Source organism: Caloenas nicobarica, chromosome 2, assembly GCF_036013445.1.
Source record: "Caloenas nicobarica isolate bCalNic1 chromosome 2, bCalNic1.hap1, whole genome shotgun sequence".
NCBI classification, from domain to species: Eukaryota; Metazoa; Chordata; class Aves; order Columbiformes; family Columbidae; genus Caloenas; species Caloenas nicobarica.
The window spans coordinates 31360968-31379394 of NC_088246.1; the positions used below are offsets into that span (position 1 = coordinate 31360968).

Below are 18427 nucleotides of genomic sequence, written 5' to 3' on the forward strand. Positions count from 1 at the left end.
CCTCATTAGTACTACTCTCAAATAACAGCCAGCGCTTGACCAAAATCAGCTCATGGAATATGCTAGCCAATGCCAAATGAGAGCAGTTGGATGGAAACACTTTGAAGAGGTGCTGCATCATCACAGATTTATTTTTACATATCGTGCCTGCCGAACTGTCACATAACTGAACACACAAGCAATGTTTTCTGCTACCTCCAGGTGGTTAGGAGACTCCAAGGCCCAGTCTGACAGAAAATTATTTGGCTTTAGTAATACACACGATCATCACATTACACAGGCATGAAGTAACCAGCCTAAAGAAAACTAGCTAGTATAGGATGTGGCAGCACAGATCCTCAAACAGATGCAGGTTAGCTCCTCAGTTTACTGTCTATAACCAGTCAAATATAATATCTCTGCCCCTATCATAAAGGTTTTCAGTAACCTCCACCCAAACCCCAGTTTTCTTAAGATCTAAGCATTTCCTCAAACATCACAATTTTTTTCTCAAATAAAAAAGCTTCTTTCACCCAACCATCCATATGAAATACATACAGCACAAGGAACAGAAAATGCACGCTGACAAATATTCATTGTTCCACCTTCCATAACAAAAAAAAAAGGTCACTTTTCTAACTCTGATAGCTTCAAACTATTGTCTTGTTTGGAGAAGAACACCAGGAGTATGTCCCCAGGAATATATCTTGGAAGGACTTCAAATACAATAGCAGGGAGAACAATACATTTAAATGACCAGAAAAATAATACAGTCTTCAAATGAGACCAAGATAGGTAACACACAACTTCAAAGTATCAATAGACACAGTGTATACTTACTGGAGCGTGAACAAAATTAACAACTATATTAAGATTGTAGCTTTAGCAAAAACAGACATCTTTTTTCCTTATACAGCTCCAGCTTCATTTTACTCCCACCTTCTTTGGACCTCAGCATTAAGAATCTTTCTTGTACCACAAGTTACATCAATTTACTTATCTGAAGAAAAATCTTTGACAGCATTAGGCAGAGCAGCTGGCCAACCCAATTAGCTGGGCAGGAGGGAAGGAGCTAGAGCCAGAGGGCAGGACTGCTCCTCCTGCTGGAATTGTAATCATTAGCTGCTCTTTTTCACACCCAGCTGAACTAATTTAACGGCAAAATAGGAAAGGCTCACTCCCTGTTTCCTCTGCTCTTCTCTCTCACTGCTCCCCTGGTTTTCTCTCATTTCTTCGTATTTTCCTTCGAGTTTTCACCTCTCATACAGCAGTTCTGGTAACTGTCAGACCTTTTTGTGAGCAAAAAGCAATAATTTGCAGATTAAATCACCTATTTTTACTAGTTAGAGTACCCTGCAAATAGTACTGCAAGGGTATTTACTTCTGAAATCTTATCTACTGTTTCTAAAATATTAATGAGAACTATGAACATATGAAACACAGTCACAGAAGAAAACAACATGGAGTCACATACTTTTTCACTAATGATTCAACATGCTGTATGGCAAAAATCAGTGTTGCACTTATCTGCTGCAATGTGCACCATTCATTTAAGAATGTTTTGACAGAGTTATTTGTTAAATTCTAGACACACTGAGTAGGGTGATCATCCACTTGCAGTTAATTTTTCTTGATCCCTAAATAAGTGCCCTGAAAGGCATAATTTATGGACTCAGAAAAAAAAAAAGTCAACAGTCAACAGAAATTATTTTACATGATGCAGTGCATTCATTATTATTGCTCATGAATACTGGATTGCTAAAAAATTGTTTCTTTGGTATCATATAAGGAGGACATGATTTAAGTATAATACAGATTATGAGTACTGAAAATATAACACTAAAAAGATCTAAGATAAATCAAGATGTATATTAAAGATCAACTATGTTTATAAGGGAAACAAAAAGATTAAATCATTTAATTTACACCTCTTAAAAAATTGTAAGTGGATTTGAAAGATAAACAGAGTAAAGGAAGTTGAAAAATGACATAACAGTTACTAGGTCATATGCAGCAGAAATTAAAATTGCTTATCAGATAGATCTATGTTTATGGGCCTCACAAGATGCTCAAACCTATCGACACTATTATGTTGTGAAGGATAGATAACCTGTTCAATAGTTGAATGGAACAGAAAGCATTTTAAGGACAAATTTTAGACCTAATTTCGGGGAACACCTTTTAGTTATCTATTTGCTTATTTATTATGCTTTCTAGTATCTGCTGGTTCAAAATGATCAGGTCAATATTGAGTTAATACATTAATATTTGAAGACTTCTTAACATGACTTGACAAATCTCTGGCATTTTCTCTTTGCTCAGAATTTTTTTATCATAACTTCCATCATAACAATAATATCACACATAAGAACAATCCTACCATGAATCCAGAAAATGTAGCATAAGTGGAGCATTTAATAGGGGACCCTTTGAAGTTAATCTCAAACATCACAAAAGCTATTAATATCACAAACTTTTTGATTTGTGATAAAATGTAAGTCTCTAGTGTTGACATATTGACATTACTCTGAAGCATAATCTATTCCGGTTTTCCTGATAGCATACCATTTGGAAGACATGTATATCCAGTATTTTCAAAGAAAAATACATGAGCAAGCTACTTTTCTTGTTAAAAATGGCCAAACAAGGGACTAAAAAAAGAGTAAAAGAGAAGTATAACTTAAAGGATAATAGTAAAAACAGTGGACAGAATAAAGGATAGGAAAGTACAGTAAGGAATAACTCGAGATGGAAAAGAAGTTAAAATTTTAATGACAGATACATATAAAGAACAGAGTAAGACCAACTTCATTTTATTTGCTCCTTCATGGCAGAATAGGAAGCTGTATACTTCCCTACAAACAATACAAATAAAAATCTGATGATTTTACTTTTACTAATTTCTTAATAAGAGCCACTTTTACATATGCACACACATACCTCAACAAGGCAAGTATATGTGGTTTTTGTGGTTGTTTGGGTTGGTTGGTTGGTTTTTATTCAGAATGTATATTTTGACATAGAATTCTCCAAATTCAATTAGAATAATTCATGTCTGAGAGATATATCTCAAAGGCTATAGAATTAATCACCAAATTTTAGAATTCTTGCTTCAAGCCCATCAACTTCAGTAGACTATTCAGTAAATGATAAAAACATTTTCCAAATTATATTTAAGCAAGTCTAACCCTTAAAATATCTGCTCAGTTCTGGCAAACTCTACTCAAAAGAATTCAAGAACTGTTTGATTTATATATATATATATATACACACCAGAGCTTTGACAATGTAACAATATGGGAAAAAATCAAAATGATTCTTGATCAGTGGCATTTATCTAGCTTTAAATATTGTCCAGTAGCTATTGTTTCCTATCTCAGGTAAAAAGAAAAAAAGAGGAAAAAAAAAAAAAGACCCACAGTAGCATAAGATATTTTTCTGTTCTCCTGCTGCCTGATGTTTTAGAAAAGCAGAAGAATCATCATCAGTACCAGAAACCTCCAATTAGGAAAGTTGCTATAGATTTTGCAGATGTTTCGAACTGAAGGAAACGTTTTGAACTTGGTTTGAGTCTTAACCCTTACAGTGTTACTTAATTTTTTTCTGTTTTTAATTTTTTTCTGTTTTTACGCCAAAAGGTAACTTTCTGATAACAGTTCTGCAAGTCTAGCAAACTGTTCATAAACTTTCTGATAACTACCTTTGCTGCTATCCAACACTAGGCAGCATGGGAATGTCATTCGGATGAGAATCATATTAATGCTTCAGTGGTGCTTAATTCAGATAATATTAAAAGAGTTATTATGAAATACTAACTGTAATGAAATAAGAAAAAGGTAGCTTAAAAAGCAAAAGTCACAAACAGGATAAAAATAAGTCTTAAGAACACAAAAGCAACCATATTTAATCAGACCAAAGGTCTATTTAGTCCAGGATCCTATTTTTGTCAATGGCTAAAAGTCTGTTTCTGAGGTACAGGATACGTACAGAAAAAAAAATTATATTTAAGACCCTTACATCCTCCAAGCATTTTCAGATTTGTCCCATGAAAGGTGAGTTAATCAATTCAGCAACATATTTCTGCTATACCCTTCAAAGCATATAACCACTGATATATTATTTTTGCAAGAAATTTTAAATACACATTTTCCTGACATTTTCAATGTAAACTGTCATCTCTGTAGCGAACCCCAAAACTTTCCTTACAAGTTAATCATAAAAAGTGAAAAATAGAGAGATAAGAAAAAAATCAATATTCTACTCATATAGTATAATAGAATATAAGGAAGAAAAGTATAAATGTTTAGTGTTCTTTTTTTTTCTAAAAAGATAAATAAAACTAGGGTCATCAGCAAAGACATTTCAAAATAAACATCTTACCTCATATGCATAGCCCAAGGAAGAAAACTGACTCCTTAAGTGGCCAAGTTTATACACACCTATGAAAACTAAGCAGCGGATCATTTCCAAAATTCCTGCTTTGGGCCTAGAAATGGGAAGTAATTCAGATTAACATCCTCTCTTTTCTTCTTGGTTAACTTCAGTGAAAAAGACAATGTAGAAATAGTTTGTCATGTTCTGCACTTATACCAAGTCATCTTTCTCAACCTTATAGTTAAGTTTTTATTGAAACTAACTTGTGTGGACTTATTACACTGAATTTGCCAGGGGTGAGAATACACATACTCACAAACTATATATGAGCTCACACAAATTTAGATGTATACATATAGCTATTGAGTTTTGCTCTCAAAAATGACCAAAAAAAATCCTGAAAGCTGACATGTGAGTCGTTCAAAATAATTTCATCAGTCTGTTTCTGTAAATTATTACTAATTCAGGTTATTAATTCCTTACATTAATACACATCTAGCATATCGACAGATTTTGACCTATCCTGAAATAAACTGTTCAGTCAACACAAGTGGAAGGTATTCCTTTCTGAAAACATAATGAACAGCAGTTGCGAAGAGGAACTGGTACCTCAGTCTCAAAGGAAGCTTCTATTCCACATTTCTGTTCCAGCAGGGCAAATAGTTTATCTGTAAGAAACTGTAGCTGCTATTTACTCTTCTGTAGGGTGACGGTGTCCATACACATGACTTCCAGAGTGTACACCTCACTGGGCTTGTGTATTCAAGATCCAATTTTTTTTAAATTCATACTGATTAAATTTATTCTCAAGTCTACACCATCCTCCACATAATTTTGAGTCTAGTCTGAGGTACACTGTGTGCTTTTCATATACCATCACTGCACCAGACCCCTAGGGTGAGCTACACAGAACCGGCACAATATGACTGGAGTTTGAGCTTGAAGAGCCTTGTACAGCCTGCAGGTCTCACTGGCCCGTCAGTGTCCCAAACCCAGAGGTGTGGACCCAACAAATGCAGACACAAAGGGTGCCATTAGTAGCCCACCCTATAACTTTTCTGCAAGGGACAATATAGATATAACCACTAATTGCTATGGGAACATGCCTGGGTTTAGGTGCTGGCTAGTCATGGATTATTTTCTAGTCAACAGACAGCAACATATGCATCTGAGTGTATCTATATTTCTTTATGAATATAATTTCTGACACAAATGGGATTTCCATATAATGATAAATAATGCATAATGAGAGGAGAAAAAACAATACAAACATGTTTTGTATCTTACCTATTCTCCACAAGTAATCCAAAAGAAGTCAAGGACAGAATGATATAGCCAATTCTCAGCAGAATAGTTCCCTGTGATAACATCTGTTAAAAAGCAGACAAAGCATTCATTTAGAGTGATTTTCTGAAGAGAAATTGAGTTTTAATGGAACAGTAGCTTAGTAGCTTCAGCTTCCTCACTCAGTGATGTTAGTGTCTGCTTTTAAAGTAATTCACTACTTTAAATTTTACAACAAAGATATATGCTCTGGATAGCACACTTATCTGGAATAACCACTTTTATAGTTGTTTTCTGAATGTTGTATTTCCAAAATAATGTTTAAGATATTCCTTTCCACACTATGTGATTTCCTGAAGTTACTTGACTTCCCTATGCCTTTACCCAAGAGGGAACCAACTTATTTCTAGACTAAAAATCCCAGAAGCCCTGTTCTTTCTCTTCATCTTATTTTACCAGATCTTTACAGTAGTGACCTATGGAACCCAATGGATACCAAAACCATTGGTGAGAATAAGAATTCGCATGACATGACAATATGACCATATTGAAAAAGAAACAAAATTAAAGTTGTCCCTTCATGAAATCTCGACACTTGGTTCCCAATTCAGCAAAACTCTTTGACTCATATAATTAACTTCAATCAGACTTAAAACACTTTTAAACATTGACATGTGTGTTAGTACTTGGATGAATAGCAACATGAGGATTTATGTCCTTAAAATTTACTTTGAATGATTAAAAAAAAAACCCACAGGAAAACAGAAATTATTTTCATTGGGAAGTTTGAATTTTTTCTTTTAATTTATTAAATATTTTTTGTATTCTACACAGCTGCCTTTGAACATCAAATATTTAATCAGTTTTCTTGTTCCCTCCCTGACTTTCTTTCAAATATTAGTTTTGAAAACCCTTTGTTTTTTCATTAAAAAAAAAAAAAGAAAACAAAACAAAGAAAAAAACCCAACCAACCAACCAAAAAAAAGCAGTGGATCTGGCTGAGTTATAGGACTCCTTTCTGCTTTCAATGAGGTTTGTGAACAGCATCTTTCACTTCAAGATTGTAGGCATTGAAAAAAAGAAAAATCTATGTTTGTCTGCCCTGATTTAAATAAATCCCACTCAGTGACATGCCCACCTTCCTTTGGTGGTGGCCCCTAACCCTCAAAGAGATCTAAGGTAAGTATCTGTGAGCGTGGGAGGCCACAGGAGGATACGCTCAAGTTTTACAGCTGTGTGAACTTAGAGTGCCCATGTTTGCAAAACACATCAAACCACATACTCAGGCTGGGTAGGTTTCTGTTGTTTTACTGAAGAGTCACAAGCGCCTACTTAGATATCCTTAACAAACAGTTACTGAACAAAGAAAACACAATCCCAGCAATGAGTGAGCTAAACAGCAGCCTCAGGGGCTTACAAGCCAGAACACTCTTCTCACAAACGACACCTGTTGAGCCACTCCACCCCGTTGCACAGATTTATACTAGGATACATCAAACTCATTACTGCATTGCTACATTTCCAATCTGTTCCCATCCCTCCTTATGACAAACTTACAAAACATTAGACTGATGATTACCACCGTAATCACTTCATATGTAGACCCTGAGAAAGGATATTCTTTATACTTTTCTTACCCTCTTACCCTGGGCATCTGCTATTGGCCGCCACAGGAGAAAGGATACTGAGCAAGATATTGAACAATATGGGGACTAAGTATAGCAGTTATCTGTTGAGAGTCTTGCTTAAGTCAAGAAAGCAAAAAATGCTCTAACGGGCTTATAGTTGTTTATCAAAGTTTGTATCACTTGGAATACACTTGCAAATTCCAGATACAAGTTTTAAAGTTTGTTAATAGAAGACTAAATTGAGGTTGCTCTTTTTGAAAACTTCAGTTTCTAGAATCCAAAAATCTCCCAGATACCCTAAGTTTAAAAGACTTTCCACTGTTAACATGAAGCAATTAGTTTTGAAGTGACAAAATTTTTGAACAGACCTCTTTTAAAAAAATCAGGCACTGACTCTATTTATTTTAATAAAACGAGTCGTTCTTAAACTGCTCATGTAGCCACAGTAAGTTCAATTCCCACTTTAGTGTCCTGTAGAAACTGGGTCATACAAAAATTCAAGAAGTAAGGAAAGAAAAACATGACTTGGCACAGGCATAAGGGAACTCACCCATAAATTTCTTAGAAATGCTTTGATATGTTTTTCAGTGATTGTTACTTGTCAAATAAAGGTATTTGCCAGGGAACTAGGACTGGAATTCAAGACTTGCCTCCTTAGACTGTCCTCACTTCTAAGTTGGATGACTATAACTTTTTTAAACGTAGTCCTTCTGGCCAGGTGGGTTTGATCTTGCTCTGTGTTTCCAGTGCAATGCACTAGCTTCTACAGACTGCCTTAAAAATATTTCCGCAGTGGTAGGGCACTATTCTGGGAAAAAGAACCCAAGTTTTGTATCCCACTTAGGCAGGAAAGAGAACTGAACATCAAATCCAAATTTCAAGCAAGTAATGTAATTGCTACATTAAAATATATGACTAAAATCACACATTATGGAAAACGAATGATCCTGCAACGGTTTTGTGAGAACAAATGTTAATATTTGTCTTTGGGAAGGATCCAGCAGTACTTGCTATGAATGAATAAGGGTGTCTCCAATTCTCAGTTTAAAAGAGCTACATGATTCCCTCCTTTTTTGCCCTCCTAGTGTTTCTGAGCTGGCTAGCATTCAACAACCAGTCACTAAGTCCTACACATCTGGGATTCCTTGTGATTTCAGGTTCACAAAACTGAGGTGCTGTTTCATTCCATCTTAAATACCTTTACTGAAGTGCCTAAAAACTTGTTGTTAACCTGAGCTTTCCCTGTAATCAGTGGAGATAGAGAACTTTCTGAACGATCCTATCTCTTGCCATTACCTAGACAGCAAGTCTTGAGGCTAAATCTGGTCCTTACACTAAGAGTTGGATCTGAGTGGATGATAGAAACATTTATTCAAAGCAGACACTTCCGGGTCACATTTTTAGTGGTGTTTTCTCTCATAACTTCTATTAAATTTTTTCCTTTGCTTAAATATATATTCTAAATGCCATTTCTAGACAAGTAAAGAGAAATTAAAATTATTCTTTTAAAATTAGTATATTTTTTAAGAAAACAATAACATTTTTTACTGTTGTCATTCTATTATATTGTTGTTGATGTACCTTGAAATAATGATCAGCCTGATACCAGACACATTGTAATATTGTAATTCAGACTGCAGCTTTCTCTCCACAATGAAAGAAAGAATTGAACACAATAATTTGGAGTGTGGCCATGCAAACTTCTCTTAAACATTTTATCTAAGATGGGCAAAATTGGAGCCTGGAGTTATCATTTGACTCTCCACATTTATCTAACCACAGAAGAAAAAAAGCATAGATTAATAACTTGAAAGGAAATGAATAATTACATTCCGTTTTAAACATGGATTTCCAAAAAGAAAAAATAGAAATACATTTTAATGTATGTCAGTAAATCAGAAGAAAGAACGGAAGAAACCTTATAATTTAGGAAAATCCAACCCAAATATAAAGAAGCTTTAAATGGTTAAAATGCTATATGTGGGTTTTAGTATGATAACTATTTGAGCCAGGTATGTTTGTACTTTGCAGATTCTGTTTTTCAGTCCAATTTCCTTTTCTCTTATCTCGAAGATGCTCTCCTACTGGAGCCATAACATTTTGAGCACTAGCTGTTTGTAAAACCTTTTGTGGTTCAATACCATCTGTGGCCTTGAACGTGAAGGACAGGAGGACCCTAAAGCACAACCTGCAGATCACAGTTAATTGCACACTGGCACTGTCACCAGATTCACACAAATGCATGGCACTGTAGTGCCCGAGTACAGTGTTGCAGCCTTCCACTTCCCAAGTCCTCATCTTTCTGGAGTGATGAAGGGTGAGGCATAAAGCCTTATTGGGAACCATGAAGGTAGAACGTGTCAGTTACTCTTCTCTATAGATACATGCATCATGTCCACACACAGCAAAAAACCCATATTCCTTCATTTGTGCTCCTAGTCAAGGACTACAAAGAAATTTGCAATGAAATATCCTGTGATGCAATTTGGGAATAAGAGCTTTTAGAGAACCAGCCATGTAGCATAAATTTTAGCATCATTATTTTGCTTCTATAACTTTCTCTTTACAGCTCCAGTGGTATAGTTATATGCTGCCTTGATTCTTTTATTTACTTTCAAACATGCATCACCCTATGGATGCTGGCAGCTGAGGCGTCCATTTTCTAGGCATTACTCTACCAAAATCAACAAAATAGTCAGTGGGTTATATCACTAAGCTAAACGTCATATATTAAATCTACGCACTGTAAGTTTCAGTACTAAAGGAATGTGCCTGTTACACATTCATTAGTGCTAGCATCCTTGTTCCACTTAAACATAATATGCAAGGACGTATATACAAAATAAATGAGTATTTATATACTGGAGTATTTGTATAAACAGAGAAGCCTGTGGGACCACAGCAGGTTCCCCAATTACAAGTCAGCCACAACTTTGCAGTGTGGTTACTGGCTACAATCAAACAGAAAAAAAATATTTCTGTTGGATTTTGATTTCATTGAAAAATACCTTGGACCCTTAAAAAAAAAGGGGGGGTGGTGGTATCATAGAATTTGGGATGAAGTTTACATGGCTTTGTAATCAAGAAAATGCCACCTCATTATTATTTAATGGAGTTTTTTAGTAATGAAAAAATAGTTCATTTAAACAAAGGAAATATGCCATTTAACATGTGTATTTAGATTCAGACAGTTTTATTCTTTTGAAGAGTAATATGGATGCATTTTCTCCTAATGTGTTCAGTGTTTCAAAAGAACTGCTAGCAATGATGTCAGCACATTTCATAAGTTAACAGATGGTCTGCTATCACATATCAGACACTTTTGGTGTTCAAATGAAGAATGTTAATACAATGCTATGAAACTTGTATTGTTAGGTGCCTTTGTCTATATGAATTTATTTCAATTTAGAATTCCTAAAAAAATGTAAATTCTTAGCAATATTCCATATACAGCACTTGGTAATGTCCTACTGAATGGATATATTAATTGTGTTCTCAGCTTTCAAGAGATCTATCTATTACTTACTACTTTTCATCTAATTGAAACTGCTTGCATATTCATAGCATTATAAGCAGAATAAAGGTTGCAGTATCTATCAACAATAAAAAAGACACTGCAAAATGTGTTTAAGGTACACTTGACTTTGATTTATGTGATACATGAAGTTCTGGAGCTATGAAACTTTTGCTTTGAATGTACTGCAGTTATACACTCCTAGCACTCTCTCTGGGACTGATCCAAACCTCATTTCTTCTAGCAGCTTTGTATCAGATCTAGACGTGCAGAGCTCAGAAGTGATTTTTATTCTCTGGATGTAGTGCAGATCACTATATAGAAAATAAACACTGTATGATCCCTCCTGTGGAACATATATATTTGTTCTTTCTTGTTTGGCTCTTTTCATAAGTTAAATATAGGTCATTCAGACTGAAGGTATATGGTTGCTCTTTACGTATAGAGAAATTTAACACTTCTGCAGGGCGAGAGACCAAAAACTGAGCAACTGTAATCACTTGAGAAATGTAATAGCTATGTGCTGTGTCTTATGGCTATTATGAAATGGAACTTAAACCTAAAAATGAGGAAAACAGTTAGCTTTCTCCATTTATGGAGCTATGCCACAGTTATGACATAATTCATAGCCAGACAGAAAGTTCCAGTTGTATCCATAGACATTTCATAACTCAGTGTAGTGGAAAACTGATATTGAAGAAAGATTTTTGCCAAGTCAAGTTATTCATACACAAGCTTCCTTCTCATGACAGCTTCCCCCCATACTACATAGTGATGCTGGAACTCTGCCTTGGGACCAGCACTTTCTACATCCATGATGAAGGTTTATGCCCTGAGATGAGGTCCTTCTAGTCCTCCATGCTCTCCTTCTTATACTTACTACCTTACTACCCCACAGCTTTGTAGAGAGAATTTTCTAGTTGTTTTTCAAAATAACTTCATCAATGGTGGATCTTCAGGATGTTTCCTCCATGACTGCAAGAATTTAACGATCATCTGGGGCTAGGGAGCATTTTTTCAGTTCCCTTATTACTTATTCTTAAACAGCTGCAGTTATCAGCGGAAAAAAAAATATTTGGAACATCCATTTTTTCCTTCTAGGACCAGAAAAAAGGCATAAAGAGAAAAGGATAGAATAGGAAAAAAAGTTATGCATGGACTCCTTACTTCTTGCTATTAAAACCAACCGCAACAATGTAAAAAAAAAAAAACCAAACAAAAAAGCCCACCAAACAGAACCCCCTCAGTTTCATCCCTATGCAAATATGACTTCCTGCTGGTATGTAGGAATCTAGAATCATATCCAGAAAATCCTGCAGAGGCTTTTCTCAATATAATAACATGGGCAATCATGTATACTATATTTCTTGTATAAATTGGAGGTATTTATCCTTACCTTTGGCTTAATTTCCTGTTCTCAGAAATTTCTTCAAAAAGACTCAGATGGCTTAGTAATCCCCACATTCCCTGCAATTGCAGTGTGACCTTTCATAGAGGCGAGCATGATGTGCAGAATAACTTAATATTAATCAGAAGAGCATGCTTGAGGTAGCTTCTACATTATATAGGGAATATACATAAAATATTCTTTAATCTTTTCTCAAAAATTGTGCCATTCTACTGGTCTGATGTGCTATTCAGAATATATCTAACCAAAAACTTTTAAAAAAAAGGGCTGTAGCAACTCTGTATATGCAGAGATGCCAAAGCTGCTATAAGCCTGCTGCCACATAACCCGAGAAATTACTGCAGGTAAAGTTTTTCTCCTGCCCCTCTTGCCCTGGGACACAAGAGGAATGTCTTGAGTCAGAAGACCAAAACACTGATGTTCGGCAAGATTTCTGAGAGCTTTGAAATGGCATTGCAGTTCTCTGGAATCCTTCATGGATAACAATGGTCAGTTAGGCAAAAGAGACTTATTTCTAGAAACGTGCCTCTGGACTGGATTCGGACATGGTCATCATGGGCAAAGGCATCAAGGTGCAGTGAGAGGGGTTGTTCACTGGGGAAGGGGCTGGAGGTCGGTGGTGGCTTGTGGTGAGGGCTGTGGCCTTGGGGGTAGGGTGCTGTCCCACAGCCCCCATCAAGGTGGGCAGGGTGAGGGCTGGAGATGGCCGGGCGAGTGTGTTGGGATGAGGCAGGTCCATGGACATGCAGAGGCTGAAGAACCCAGGGGGCCCTTGGCACCCTGACAGCAGGTCTGTGGCAACGTGGGTGACACAAACACAATGAAAACACTGCTGTTTAACCAAGGAGGTATTAAAAAGGATTTAAGAAACAGGTGAAAGGCCATTTTATCAAACTGATAGACTTTTGTGGTGTTTTGGTAGGCCTTTGACTGAATGGTGGGTATATTAGATGCATTAAAATTATGCTTCATAACTAGAAAATTTTAGCTTTAGTAAAGTAGAAAGAGATGTCAAGGAAGGAAGAATGAAAAGGAGGTCAGAAGGACATGAAGCCCTGGAAGCAACTGATGTCTCACTTCTTGTACGCGAACATGGCCTTGTAGTTCACCTTCGGAGCCTGCCAGGAATTCATGCAGGAACCACATTGTGTTACCAGGGAGATGCCATCAGCCCAAAACCAGGGTGGTAAATATGTGCCCCTCCTGGTTGTATTTCTATCAGTGCTGTTGTATGCCTGAGACTGGAAGAAAGATTCACCCTGAGTCTGTGCTCCTCTAACTCTGAACTCATGTTGACACTGAGCTTCCCACTTGCAGGCACTGCAAGGCCTTTGCAATCTCCCTTCTAAAGCTCGGGCATTACTGACATCTAACAATATGGCAGTACTTGACATCTTGAAACCTACATAGTTTCAAGTCTAAGACACACTTTTCCTTTCATGAGGTCCTTAAAAGCGAAGCAGACGTGTACCTCTTCTATGGAACATTTATTATTTTTAATTTAATTGCTTAACTTAAGCATACCCATCTGTAAATAATGAATACGGTTATTAAATATTGTTTAATAAACAATTTCAAACATTATATATTTCATATAACTATATATTTAGCCATTTATTTTGATTCTTTTTAAAGAATCTAGTTATTACTATAATAATTTAAATAAGATATGAGTCAGGCTGTAGAACCTCTACTCAATGCTTTATTATTTTAAAACGTTGTGTGTCATATTACTGTTAGCACAACATGCTATTTCATATAGATAGGAATTACTTACAGTCACAGTACCAAGAAGTTCAGTATACAAGTCCACTATTATGACAAAATGTACAACTGCATAGCAATTAAGGTAAGCTGGTACACATGGATTGAAGAGAACTTCTTTTCCTGTGATCTGTATAAAGCAAAACAGATAATATTCTTCAACAGTGACCTGCTCCAGACTGTTAGTCCTTAGTATTCTTTATACTCAAAAAAGATTAAGGGACATAGACAACTGCACAAAGACAATCTATTACCAAAAGTATGTACTACCTAGTGTGAGGCAGAGTTTAACTCTGTGTGTGTGTACATTCACAGTCAAAAGAAAAAGAGAAATTACCATACTCTATAGAACAGCTCTGAAAATCTCTTTAGGAAATGAATAACGAAAAGATAAATAAAAAATATTGGTTTTCCTTCAAATAAAAAGCAAAAAAGCACAGCTAAAACATTTATTTCTTTCAGTTTCTGTTCCCGTTTCAAGGGAACATGCTTTATGACTGCTAATTTGCTAATTTAAAATAGCATGTGTAGAGTTTTTAACATTGATCCAGTAGCATTAAGAGGTCCAAGTAAATTACACAAAACTGAAAGCTCATGCATGTTCTATTTACCACTGGGATTTCCTCAGGAAGGCCAAGTCTAGGTTTGCCTGGTCCCCAGCCTGGCCCTTTGAAAATGACAGAAAGCTTATTGCAGAATCCAGGTGTGGCCCAAAATGTGTTCCAAATATGGGCTAAGGGACGTAACTGAAAAAAAAAAAAGAGCAAGTAATTTTTCATTGTTAGTAAAAAATAAAATTTAACATAACATATTTTATTCATTTTTAGCTCTCAAGTAAAAGATTTTTCGAAGTCTGTAAAGAGAATAAATTACAAATAGATGAAGACAGTCAAAGTTCAGAAAACCTGACTGAAATAGCCAGGAGCCATATCAAGCCCTTAGTTTATAGTGACGATTACAATGACTTCTGTGCAGAGGAAGATCTGCCTTTCCTGTAATCAATCCACAGAATTCGATGGTATGTTGTTGTTATGGTTTAACCCCAGCTGGCAACTAAACACTACACAACTGCTCATTCACTCCCCCTGCAACAGAATGTGGGAAAGAGAATTGGAAGGGTAAAAGTGAGAAAACTTGTAGTTTGAGATAAGAACAGTCCAATAATTGAAACAAAATAGAATTGAATAATAATTACAATCAAAAACATAATAATTTGTAATGAAAACAACAAAAAGAGAGAAATAAAACCCAAGAAAGACAAGTCATACAAACGAAAAACAATTGCTCACCACCAACCAACCAATGTCGAGCCAGTTCTCAAGCAGCAACCCTCCAGCTAACTTTCCCCCTAGTTTATATATTGAGCATGCTGTCGGATGGTATGGAATATGTCTTTGGTCAGTTGGGGTCAACTGTCGCAGTTGTGTCCCCTCCCAATTTTTTGTGCACCTCCAGCCCACTTGCTGGTGGCGTGGTGTGAGGAGCCGAAAACGCCTTGAGTTTGTGTAAGCACTGCTCAGCAGTAACTAAAACAACCCTGAATTATCAACATTCTTTCAAGCACAAATCCAAAACATATCCCCATAGTAGCTATTATGAAGAAAATTAACTCTATCTCAGCCAAAGCCAGAACAGTCATATAGCTATATTTATGGTACTTTTAAACTAGAATTTGATTACGGGGACCTTGACATGACATATGCTCAATAACTAAATTACTTAGTATCTGACTGGAATGGACATAATTGCACAGGCTGTGGCCATCCTTCCAGCTTTCAGTCTAGATACACCTGCAGCAGAATTTCTCATTTTTGAGATGCCTCCTTGGGTGAACAGCCACGAAAAGTAAATTGGGACTTAAAGAGTTCTGAGTCCCTGAGCTTTTCACAAGTTTTATCCAGCTTAAGTGAATCCTGGACCAATAAATCTAAGAAGCGCCACACTGAGTACTATTTCTTCTTTATTTCTTCTTAAAAACCAAAACCCAACCAACCAAACAAAAAACCCCTATATTCAATCTGTTTTGTAGGTTTTCTTGAGACCATGATGGCTGCTATATAACACTGTCACAAATCACAGTGGAGTACCTAGAATAGCAAATATGCAGAAGAGATTAAAAAATTAAAGATATTACGCCATGAGGTTATTAATGAAATAGCAATATTTAGAGAAGAAAAACAACAGACAAATATGTATTTTCGTCTGTGCATCACTGCATATTGCTCATTGCTCTGCATATGGAAATGGACATCATTCAGTCCAAGGCCTGCTACATCTTTATTGTAATTAGTTTTCAGTTTTACTGTATTGTATTTTCATGATGACTACAAGCTCTGCATATGCTCAATGCAGTGAGTAGAAACAATCGTTTTGTAATAAAATCTTGAAGAAATTGTAGGTAATTTAACTGACTGTGTAGCAATGCAAGGATGGCCTCAGCTGTGCTTAAGAGAGGAGTTTCTTTTGAACATGAGGGCCTCTTGAAGGTATCTGTCAGTGATACAAACTGTAGCACCTGGAGCATGATGGGATCGAATGAATTTACTGGATGTGTTAAGCCATATACAACTTTTGCATCTTCTGCTTCAAATGTTCCTGATGGAAAAAGAAAAGAAAGAGAACAACCAATAGTAAAATTCAAAAGTATACGTATTTTTGCCACATTATCTAAATATGAGAGAGAACACCTTATTTTACTCACCAAATATCCTGTCCCAGATAATTAGTGTGCCACCATAATTTTTATCAATGCAGTAAGGATTTCTACCTATAATAAAAATAATTTATGAAATCAGTAATTGCAGATATAAGAAGACATGCCACTGAAATGAAGGGAAATCATAATTAGCATCAATTTATAATAAAATGATTTTAAAAGGTAGCTAATTCACCACCCCTTATACGCCTATAATTTTTTTCTTACTTGGCTTATTGCTCTCTTTCTACTCAGATTCAAACATACAAATCAAATGTGAAATAAAAGTATTAATTTGGACAGTAAATTCAGTTGAAAATATATTTATAAAGGCAAACTAAAAAGCAAACAAAAATCATTTCACCAGTTTATACCTAAGGAAATACATGCTAAATACATCTATGTGCAATCATCTCATTAATGGCTTTCAGCTGTCTCTATCTCCTATGCCATATGTCTGATCCTGCTTTCATTATTATTTACTTCAGTGTGAGGAAAACAGATCCTTCTACCTGTTTTTGAGGGAATTTATTTTTATATAAGATGTCCTATCAAAAGTATGAGCAAAGAAACATTGATTACATATCCCCAAATTTGTCTGGAGCAACTGCATAACATCTGATCAGCTCCAGAGTGATGCTGCTTAACTCTGATCAGGATCAGAGGATTAGTCTGGATTTACAGCAGAGCAAACAAGAGCAGAGTGTCTCCCTCCAGGATTACCAGTATTTGTGCAAATTTCCAGGATTAGACACTTACAGCACTACAGTCTTTTTAAAAAGTCTATGCAGTGCCATAAACACTTTACACATGGAGGATATAATAACTATTAATAACATCCTCTGTACATATAACTGCATTTGAGTCTGTTTCAAATTATTTTGTTCTTCCATTCCCCTATTATCTCTGCACACTGAATGAGCCAAGGGCATTTTTGAAATCCACTTCTATTCCTCAGGTATGTTCATGACAGTTTTCAGTATGTAGTGGAGTTATTAATGCAATTTAAATATGCAGTACATTCTTGAATGCCCTTGAATATTGATGAAAAATCAATCATCATGCACGTGTGTGAAGTGAGATTTTCCACTAATTCAGACAGCTGAAACCAAGTTCCACTAAAATATTTAACAGTCCTTCTAAAAAGCAACTGTGTGTTTTCACACATTCAGTGCTTGAATTTGAATGCAAAAAGCATGTTAGTGATTGACAAGTTGATGATACTTTATTACTTAGGGAAGAGTGAGATATTTTCCTACCACCCTTCATATTTAAAAATGTTGAATTGTTGAATAAGTGGTTACACTTTTAGCTTACCATGATGAACTCTGTGATGACTGGGAGTATTAAGAATCCACTCCAGAGGTCCAAGTTTGTTGATAACCTTAAAAAAAGTAATTTTTCAATGAATTTGAAAATACTGTATGAAATCAAGAAGGAGGATGGAAAAGAGGGAAAGGAAATGCATAAAGGTGATGTTTATCTTTAGGAGAATGCCTTTTTTTTTAACCTGAACCATTTCACTGTATTACTGTTACAAGAATGTTCAGGGGAAAAAAAAAGTGAAATTTAGTAAAATGCAAGTTAAAAATTAAAATTCTTTTTGATCCAGCAGTACATTTTCTTCTTATTGTTATTATCAGTTCATGATACCATGCAGATAATTTCAAGCACATTTTTTAGCTATATCCATTGGCACTGCTTGGGATCCTGTGTAACTGTAAGATCCCAGTTATGTGAACACTTTATATCAAGAAATGGCTGACCCAGAAAAAAGTAGT

General features: G+C 35.7%; 1 protein-coding gene across 1 annotated transcript in view; it reads right to left on the bottom strand.

The window, feature by feature from the left end:
- The window catches only part of AGMO (alkylglycerol monooxygenase), a 185008-nt gene that overhangs the window by 72774 nt on the left and 93807 nt on the right, over positions 1–18427 (bottom strand). Inside the window, exons 6-12 of the mRNA XM_065629523.1 lie at positions 17964–18030; positions 16653–16718; positions 16467–16546; positions 14563–14697; positions 13965–14081; positions 5641–5723; positions 4360–4465 (exon numbers count right to left, since the gene is read on the bottom strand). Of these exons, the coding sequence (XP_065485595.1) occupies positions 4360–4465; positions 5641–5723; positions 13965–14081; positions 14563–14697; positions 16467–16546; positions 16653–16718; positions 17964–18030 (654 nt within the window). The remainder of the gene's footprint in view (positions 1–4359; positions 4466–5640; positions 5724–13964; positions 14082–14562; positions 14698–16466; positions 16547–16652; positions 16719–17963; positions 18031–18427) is intronic.